A 10,565-nucleotide genomic window follows, 5' to 3' on the forward strand; every position below is an offset into this window, starting at 1 on the left:
GATAGCAAGACACCTTTTAACTAATCCTCGTCGTCAGTTTCGCCATAGAAATGCTGAAATATTTCCATATTTACAGCTTCGTTTCCGATTTCCGCCATTTGCATTTGTCAAAATATTTGTTTTTATTTTCCTTCAATTTTCCTTCTACTGCATGATTTTATTGCCGGGATTTCAAGCGCAAATGAGACCTTGCATATCCTCTATTCATACAAGGAAAAATTAGAGAGGACCCGAATGAAAACCGAATGGTTTAAGAGTCCTTATGAAAAATCCGTTGTCATCGCGTCATATGCCGCGAATAGCAGTGGCGGACGGCATGTGTCATTGCGGCATATGCCGTGCATAGCGTTAAAAGGGTTAACAGCAAGCTATAAAGGCACCAACATGACTATAAAACAGAAAAACCAGCGGGCTAATCTATATAAGAAACAAGAAACATGTGAACTACACCAACAAACAACCACTGAACAATTGATGTCATGGTATACATAATATGAGTTACCACAAATTTAGATGTTCAATGAAGCAATATAGGCTTCTAGGTCTCTTGTGGAGAGAGTTTTCTCATTGGCAATCATACCACATCTTCTATTTTATATTATAAGCAGACTTAAAAATCCTTGAAATAATGCAAGAACTTTCCAGAAATAGCCCAAGACTAGTTAAATTTAATTTCTGATTGAGAGTACATATGTATGATGTCCTTATGACATTACCTCTCTCTATTTTCAGAATGAGGTTGGCAAGTTAAAACAGATACTAGAAACTCAGAAGGTTCAGATGAATTCTAAACTTAAGAAATCTGCCAAAGATTTGTCACAACAGATGTAAGTATAGATAGGCAATATTGGAAAGATGTACTGTATAGATACCAGAATATATTATAGGAATTACAAATCTTCTTTGTGATTGATTGTAAAACGAGGATTATACAAGTAATATCTATGTCCATCCTATTGTACCTGTTCATTTATTTTAGGTAAAATGAATTGACATTTTTAGGTTTAATGTGTATCTATAAATTACCTTTAATTTGCTGTTGCTGTTAAAGGAGTTACAATCTTAACCTAGGAGATAAGTATCTCGAAAATAGCAAGTTTTTCTCTAAATGTATTTAAAAATGTTAGAATTGATAGTAATTGAAAACCTACTGTTTTACCCAGCTATCAGATTTCTGATTGAATTTGTGTACCCTGCTCTATATTATAACAAGAGAAAACATTGTGTCTTCATCATTTTACATTTATTAATTTGTGTGTTTTTATTATATCCTATATTATATATGTTTGTACCTATTTAGGGAGTTGATAGAATCAGACAGGAACAAGGTGTCACAACAGAATACACAGCTGTTTACTGACCTGGAGAAATCTCGTGAGATAGTTCAAATCAAGAACAAAGAAAATCTCAAGGTTGGGATCTTTTATTTTTGATTTGTATTTTCATGAGTTTTGGTAAAGCAAAAATATAGTGAATATAAATTGCCACTAAAATATAAATTTGGGCATCTTTTTTTTATGAAAACGTAAACTTAAGTGAATAACCATGACATTTGAAAAAAAACAAATAGTGAGCTAAATGTAAGAGGCTAAACATGAAAAAAGTATTTACAACAGTAATGTTGTGTACAGCATACTGTGAAGTATTCATATAATAAAGAACCAGCCATGTATTGTTGATGTTGCAGTTACATTCCAAAGTGTTCTTCAGCATAATATTCATGTTTTATTGATTGTTATATGTTAGTAAGTTAATGGAGTTTAATTTGATTGATTCATTTTAAAGCCTATTTTTACTGTATATGTTATTATTTATTTCCAGTTACAAGAAGATATGTTACAGCTACAAGAACAAGTGAAGGAATTGTCCTTTAAATTAAAACATTCAGATGAGGCAAGAAAAACAGAAGAAGAACTCCAATCTAAATTACAAAAGAAGTAAGTCATTGTTTATTACCTCCTCATGACTTTCTTGCCTTGTCTTCATATTATATAGTTTTCATGTAATGTTCAGGTGCAATAAGTTTTTTTCTGTGTTAAATTCTTTGTTATCTGTACCTACTATGTGTATTCCAAAGGTTTGCCCTTTCACAATACCAATGAGCCAAAGATTGTAGTGGAATTATATTATTCCTATCAAACAATTCAGGGGATTGACTTGTGTTTTGACAAAAGGTAGATCAGATCTTGATCACCTATTTATAACAAACACTTGTTAAAAAAAGTTTATTTGGCCTTTGAGTCCTTATCTGGTAAATCCAGAAAAGAGCTTTTGAAAAGAAGCATACTTTATTGTCATTTACAGCAGATTCCATTGAGTGTGAAGCCACAGGTAATATATTTGGTTAGCTTGATTGTTAGCTGAACCGTGAAGTCATTGTTAGGTTAGGTAAATTACCCTACTTTAAGAATAGACTAGTCCGACAGAAAACCAATCTGTCTTCTGTTGGACTATGCTACTTTGAAAGGAGGGTAGAATACCTTACCTTATAAAGACCTCACGGTTCAGCTAACAAGCAAGCTAACCAAAGATATTACCTTTGGCTACACACTCAATGGAATCCGCTGTAAATTGTTTTTATATGATATATTTTGTGTTATTTAGATTGGACGATCAAGAAGATGAACTAAAACGAGTGAGGAACTTCTTGACTAAGAAAGCCGAGGAGTCTGGAGAGGCAGAGAAGTCGGCATGGTAATATTTATAATATAATTCATTTAACATGTTGAACCTCCTTAAATATCATCATGACTGCTGTACTTATATAGATTTGATGAGCAGTAAAGAAAAAAATGCCAAATTATTTTGTAGTATTTTTAAAAAGCTATTAAAGGAAATATTTATTTATATCCCCCTTTTGAGTTATTTCTCGTAATTTGATTGGCTGATATTGTTGTAATAAATTTCAGTACAATTTTTTATTTCGTCTATTAGAATTACATCCCTTTTTTTTTTGAGTTTTATAGTCTTTATTTTTTTTATTTTTCACAGTTTTAGATTAAATATCTAAATAAATTTGGTTTTTATGTCCTAATAATTGAATTTGTATATAATAATATGTAATATAATTAAATCAGGATAAATTTGTTACACAGTTTGCAAGTGTCCTAATACGCAATTTATCTTGTCAATAAAATTCATATCGGGTTTGGCTTTATTAACCCAATAAAAATCTCGTATAAGGACAATTGCACACTGTAACTAATGATATGCATGTTTGAAAATTGACATCTTTTAAAGAGTTTTACTTAATTGTACATTTGACATTTCAGGCATGACATGAACAAGATGATACATGAGATGAGTCAACAGATGTCAATGCATTTAGAGTCACAAAAGACCAGTGACAGTAAAGATCAGGACGCAAAGGTGGCACAGCGGTACAAAAAACATATCCATGACCTGAACACAGAGCTACAGACCGAAAGAGCTCTACACAAGATCACAGCCTCTTCATTGCAGAGTTTAGAGGAGGACTGTGTGAGGCTCAGACAACAGTGCCAGGCAATGAGGAAACGCAATAATTCAGCTTCAGACAAGTAAATGTCATCAATTATCTTTTACTCTTTTTTTCAAGATCTTATGTTTTTTGAATCTATGTGATGATTTTTTCTTCACAGCAAATTTAGAATTCAGATCGAATCGGATTCAAATAAATTTTTTTTATAAAAGTTGGAAATCAGTTATATTTGATGGAACTTTTTGGAGATGTTCATGCTACATGAATACAATCTGTAATATAATATTTGGTTGAATTTACAAGCATTTCTCACCTCTTGTTTTTCTAGACGATACAAATCCAGAATGGAAGCCATTAATGAAATCATTGCCCGATCACAGACACAAGCACAGGCCATGTTGGCTTCAGGGAATTACCTAGACGAGTCATTAAAGAGTCTGGCTAGCCCCCGAGTTACCTTTGAGACTTCACCAGACAATTCTGTATGTAGTGACATGTCCTTCAACAGCACCATTGCAATAAACAGTGAATCATCACCACCCAATCCTACTATGAAATCAACGCCCAGGAAAACTTAAATCTTAAATGTTATTACTAAAAATATCATGCAAAAATTACAGCATTACCTGTACTAGTTTTGTCAATGAGGATCAGGTTTTTCATTTACATTAAGTGCCAAAAATTACTTAACATATTATTTTTCATGCATGGTGGAAGGTTTATATAAGAAAGAAGAGAAATTGGAGGGAAAAAAAACACCCTTTTATGGTTTTGTTAAATTCACTGATTACTTTAGCAAAGTATGCATTTAAAGAGAACATTTTTCATTTAGATACTAAATCATACATTTGAATACATTACTAATTGGTGCAGATCTGTTTTAATATGGTACATGTCAATATTTTTCATTGTTTCAGTAATCATATTGTCTGTAAGTTTAGAAGATATATATTCATCTCTCCGTCACAAGGAATCATGTCTGTTAAATTTGTTTTCACAATAGATATTGTCTGTGATCATTATATAATTACATGACATTGGTAGTCCATGTCAAAAATAGGAAGCATTTCACCCTAATTACAATAGTGAACAACTTATTTTTTGTTCTCTCTCATGTGAATAAGACAGGTTGAGAGATACCCCCATCTACTCAGTTTGCTTACTTATAACTTAAGACTATATTTCTCAATGGTAATGCAGTTTGTGTGTGTAGCAGAGTGGTAACATAGAGATCGTTAGTTGTCTTCTGTTGTCTGTTATTGTCTGTTTTATTATTACATTGTATCCCTATGTGTCCCTCTGACTACTCAACACAAATTAATCAAACTTGCAATAATCATCTACAATATAACATGAAGTTATTTTTTTCACTGTATGGAATTGTTGGCTGATTGATCCAAGGTTTTCAAAATGTTGTACACTCAGAATTTGCAATAATCATCTACAAAATAGAGTGAAGTTTGAGCAAAGTTTGTGTGATTTGTTTAACTGGGTTAAATTGTTGGGTGTCTGAACCAAGGTTGTCAAAATGCTTATTTTTTGTACAAAAAGATGAATATCTCTGCAAAAGTCTTCCTCCATTAAAAACTCACATATAGGACATTTGAATATAGCAGTTATGAATTATGCTATAACTTGGGGTGAAGTGCTTCTGTTCTTACACTGTGATTTTACAAAGAATGTGATATGATTTATTTATTCACTATTTTATCTATTTTTATCTGCATATTTATTAGTTATTTAGCTGTTTAAGCATTTACTCATATTTTTTGGCTTTTCTTTTACTCATTGTTTTTAGATATGTATACATATACGCACATGCAAATTACTCTCCATTGAAAAAAGGGAAAAGATGTAATAAATGTAATATTTACATCTGGCAATGCTTTTATTGAAAGTTTAAACACAACAGTAAAGCTTAGATATAGACAGTCCTGTCAATACAATCAGGAGTTACCAAAAATAGAGTTTATTTATCTGTGATAGGAAAACAAAATCATTTTTTATATTTTGAAAATTTTCCTTATGTATCCTGTTATTTATTAAGTCTACTTACAAATGAGTGGTATAACTTGTAATCAGTAGGATAGGTGCCATATATTTATTTGACAATCTATATACCCTAATCAAAATATAACTCCCAATAATAATATATGTATATCAGTATTTATCGCAATACAATACCTCAGTAATAATAGACTAATTAGCAAATGAGCCGAGCCACATAAAAATCAGAATTATGCCAAAACATACTTTCCGTTTAATTCACAAGAAAAAACATTTCTCAAATGAAGTCATTTTTTAACAATTTACAATTCGTGATCAGATAATATATTTAATTGAGTAAATTTGGCTACAATTAAAAAAAAAATCCTTTCAATTTAGATGTACTTATAATTGTAACAAAGAAATCATTATAGTAATAAATTATAGCAGAGAATTCATAATTGTAATGAATTCAGTATAAATGCACAACTTATATGTGCTGAATCTGAATACAGGACTTACTACAAGATAATATACCAATTGTGGTATAATTCAATGAAGTGCTTACTACAAGATAATATACCAATCATATGGTATAATTCAATGAAGTGCAATACAGATTTCTTTATTGTTTGATTGATACTGAGATCTACTTGAACAAACAGAATGTTCCTCGTCATACTGGAGGGAGGTAAATTTTATACAAAATGAATAACTTATATTTTTTATAATTAGGATTTCTATGTGGTGGAGCACAGATAAAAAAGGGTAGAATATATGCATGTAGGTAGGATAGATATAAATTGTAATGATTAGCTAGTTTTTTGGATGGAAATCATATTAAAAAAGTTTTTAAGATACTGCACAATGCAATCTGATATTGTTTAGGCAAACAAAAATCTGCATACTTATTAATTGAATTTCTCTGGTTTTTTTGCAATAAATGTAACTGATAGTAGTGTGAAATGAGTCAGAATTACCAAGACTTATCTCAGTAAAAAGTAGCTGTTTTTCTGCACTACACACACATCTGTTGTACTATTCTTCTATAGTTGCTAGCTTGATGCATAATTCTTTCTGTATTGCTAGCACTTTTTATTTTAGAGAAGAAACCCATGAAAACAAACATGCTTTGCATCTTGCCATTTTCTTAGTCTGTCTCACAAAATTGTAGAAACATATTGAATCTGATGGTCATTTGTAATATACCATTAGGTGCTTTCACTTACATCCACAAAAGGCATTATCACTTCATCACCAGATTGTTAAAATTGATGTTCAGCTTTAAATTGTAGTATTCAGTGCATTTTTTGTGGGTTTCCTTTATTTGACTCGAGCTGCAATAGAAAAAAGATGATGTGTTCATATTTTTTACAGGTCTTCTTATTAACATGTTTTATTATGAATCAGTAAAAATAGCCAAAAATTACAATAGAGGCCAATTATCTGTTTAATAACCTTACTTGTTATAAGTGGTCAATTCTGTTTTCATTGTTATTGAAGATATTTAATCAGAAAGTGAAATTAAAATTATGATAAATTTTGATACAGGTAATATTTCTATGCATTTAACCATCAACTTAATACATAAACAATTATTTCTTATTTAAACAGTTATCACTTTTCTTGATAGCTTCTTTTGTATGCAAAACATGAGTGACACATGCAATAACGCATGTTAGCAGATGTTTTGCAGGTTTATTTTGTTCTACTTAAACTAGATTTCACTTTTGTCTTGAGAAAATAGAATAAAAATTAACCAGAAATCTTTACAAAAAAGAAATGTTCAAAGTGAACTTTTGTGTCCATATTCATTTCAAGTATTTAAATGTTCATCAGGAGATATTCATTTAAATAAATCTGAATGAATATTGTATATCACACATGAATTTTATATAGAATAGCAAGATTTCTCTTAATTTTAAGTGGAATTTGTAATGATTAAAAAAAAAGAGGGAAAAAAGATTTAAACTTTTTTGTCACTAATTTTTCCTAAATTTCCGTTTGTTATTCCTCACATGATATTTTCAATCAGATTAAACATAGCCTGAATACTTATTTGAAAAAGGGGTTTAAGTGAGATAAAACGGAAAGATAAAGAGGTTTTTAATTTCACTGTATTTGTCATATTAGGATGCTATTTAGCCATGGTGATCCATGGGAAAAGGTTTCCCAAAATTTTTAAACTGATATACCATAGTTCTAATTAATTGTAGATTTATAGGAATATGATTTATGTGTTTTTGTGTAAGAGCTGAAACCTGTGTCAACACTTTCTGTTAACATACGTTTCCATGTTGACATTTGACAATTTTTTTTATCTTTTACAGTCTTATACATGCTACACTAGGCATAACCTTCATACGATGATAGTTGATAATACTGGTATAAGTTCTAACTATAGATACAATACACACAACCACTTTATCATTAGCTTTCATGGTTAATAAAGAATATTCAACAGAAATAAAAATCAAACAATGGTCTTCCGTATATACATCTCACATGCCAAAAGTACTTTTTGTTGTCTATTAGTTATTTTTAATGTCACCCAGGGAGTATGTTGTGTATTTACTTAAGATAGAATATGCACAAAGAGGAGACATAATAAGACTATTTTACAATGGAGAAAAATATGCCTTTTTACCATGAACATATTTTTATACCTAATTTTACTGATTTTCTAAAATTTGGTGTTTTTTGCAATAACTTTTTCCTTGTTTCATATTTTGCTTCATTCAATTGATTTATTTTGCAAATGTTCCTTTATTTGAAGTTAAGTCCAGCAGTAAGATTCTGTAACTACCTTGCCATCATTTTCAAAACTTGTAATCTTCAATTATTGCATCGATAATTATCTTTTTTACTCTGCATTGACTAGTGTTTATTGACAATATTATTTCATTGCAAGACATAATTTGATTACAGATGTAAAACTAAATCTTTGGCCTATAATATATATGAATCTACATATTTAATTGGTATATTTATGCCTCCAGTTTTTCATATCTAAACTTTTATTAATTAAAATTAACAAGGCATTTCACAAATCCTTAGCAGTTTAAACAGTTATTTTTACAATTATGGTCTGTCCTGATGTGTAAATGTTGTGATTTGTATCCGTCCATAGTTTATGTTATCACTCATTAAATATATTTACACTACTTATGTTTATTATGATATTTTTAATAAAGTATTAACAATTAAATAGAAATTTTGCTGGTTGTTTTTGGAAAGTTTGCTATAGCTTGCTATAGCAATAAACTTTCTTAAGGCATCGGCCTAACCGGAAAAGAGACAGCCTAACTTACTTTAGGAAGTGTGTCCTACTTCTAGATAATGTAGTACTGGTGTTTGAAAACTAATAATAGAAATGCTTTTGAAATTTTGAGCTCTTCTATTTTAATAGCATACAGCTTGAATAAAAAATGCACTGAATTTTCATCGATAAATCAAATAATTCAACTTCATTTGAAAGACGAACAAAAACTACTTCGCGGATCTGCGCTACGCGGAAAGTAAAATCAATACACACACGAGACAGCAGTTTCTACGTTATGATTTTATCGGTATTCTTCAGACATGAGTCAGATCTATATATGTGTGCCTCCAAACGGGAGTACTACAATCCCGGTTTCAAAGGTTTCCTACCTTCCTCCGGTTGAAGAGAAAATTAATAGCGTGTTTAAAATATTTCATGAATGAACATTTTTCGTCGCTTTATACTACGATTTTTACAAATTTCTATTCAATATGTAAAAGCCCGAGAGTATCGGAAGTATCATGGTATCTCATCTGATCTCGGCCCACAACAAACTCGGACTATAATAAACTCGGCCTTTTACATATTCGGCATAAGAAATCGGACTATAACAAAAATCGTAATTATACTAATTGCTATTAAGACTCCTAAACAAAGTTTTTGCTCATTTCTTATTATTTTTCTCCTTGGGGTCTATTTAGTTGTATTTTGAGGGGCCAACAGAAGGGAGGAATTTACTAAAGAACCCTAAGGGATTTTTTTTTTAATTTTCAATAACAATAATAAATTATAAACTTGAAGAAAACAGTAAGTGACAGACACACATGGTTTTCAGTAATGATCACAGGACCATAAAACAAATCAAATTAATTAAATTTAGGTTGAGTCCATGGTGTCACCCCACCTAACCCCTCATGTTTGAATACTTAAAAACAGTCAGATCCCCACTCCTAAACATTATATGTTCTTTATATGTTACAATAAAACAAATCAGATGAAATAAAAGGCGAGTCCCCTGGGGTCACTCTCACCCCCTGGTTTTTTGAGAACTTATTAACAGTTGAGACTTCAACCAATATACCATATATATTATTGTATGGGACAATGAAATAAATCAAATGAAATATAGAGGAACTCCAGAGGGGTCAGTCACCCCACCCATAAACCATATGTATTTTTGTATGTGGCAACAAAACAAATCAAATGAAATAAAGTGGGTGTCCCTTTGGGTCAGCCCCAACCCCTCATGTCTGGGAACTTAGAAACTGTCTAGATCCCCACCCCTAAACCATATATATTTTTGTATAGGGCAACAAAACAAATTCAATGAAATAAAGTGGGAGTCCCTTTGGGTCAGCCCCACCCCCTCATGTCTGAGAACTTGTAAAAGGTCGAGATCCCCAGCCCTAAACCATATATATTTTTGTATAGGGCAACAAAACAAATTCAATGAAATAAAGTGGGAGTCCCTTTGGGTCAGCCCCACCCCCTCATGTCTGAGAACTTGTAAACGATTGAGATCCCCACCCCTAAACCATATATATTTTTGTATAGGGCAACAAAACAAATCAAATGAAATAAAGTGGGAGTCCCTTTGGGTCAGCCCCACCCCCTCATGTCTGAGAACTTGTAAACGGTCGAGATCCCCACCCCTAAACCATATCTATTTTTGTATAGGGCAACAAAACAAATTCAATGAAATAAAGTGGGAGTCCCTTTGGGTCAGCCCCACCCCCTGTTGTTTGACAACTTGGAAATGGTCAAGATCCCCTCCCCTTAACCATATATATTCTTGTACTGGACAATAAAACAAATCAAATTCAAAAGAAGGCGAGTCCCTAGGGGTCACTCCCATCC

The 10,565-nt window shown here is 31.4% G+C and overlaps 1 protein-coding gene across 1 annotated transcript in view; it reads left to right on the top strand.

Moving 5' to 3' along the window:
• Nucleotides 1–8,670, top strand: part of LOC143073710 (uncharacterized) — an 84,137-nt gene extending 75,467 nt beyond the window's left edge. Inside the window, exons 36-41 of the mRNA XM_076249473.1 lie at nt 733–827; nt 1,301–1,412; nt 1,822–1,937; nt 2,605–2,694; nt 3,273–3,539; nt 3,789–8,670. Coding sequence (XP_076105588.1) covers nt 733–827; nt 1,301–1,412; nt 1,822–1,937; nt 2,605–2,694; nt 3,273–3,539; nt 3,789–4,038 — 930 coding nt within the window. The 3' untranslated portion in view covers nt 4,039–8,670. The remainder of the gene's footprint in view (nt 1–732; nt 828–1,300; nt 1,413–1,821; nt 1,938–2,604; nt 2,695–3,272; nt 3,540–3,788) is intronic.
• The last annotated feature ends 1,895 nt before the right edge of the window (nt 8,671–10,565 follow it).

The sequence above is a fragment of the Mytilus galloprovincialis genome, chromosome 4 (assembly GCF_965363235.1).
Source record: "Mytilus galloprovincialis chromosome 4, xbMytGall1.hap1.1, whole genome shotgun sequence".
In the NCBI taxonomy this organism is placed as follows: domain Eukaryota; kingdom Metazoa; phylum Mollusca; class Bivalvia; order Mytilida; family Mytilidae; genus Mytilus; species Mytilus galloprovincialis.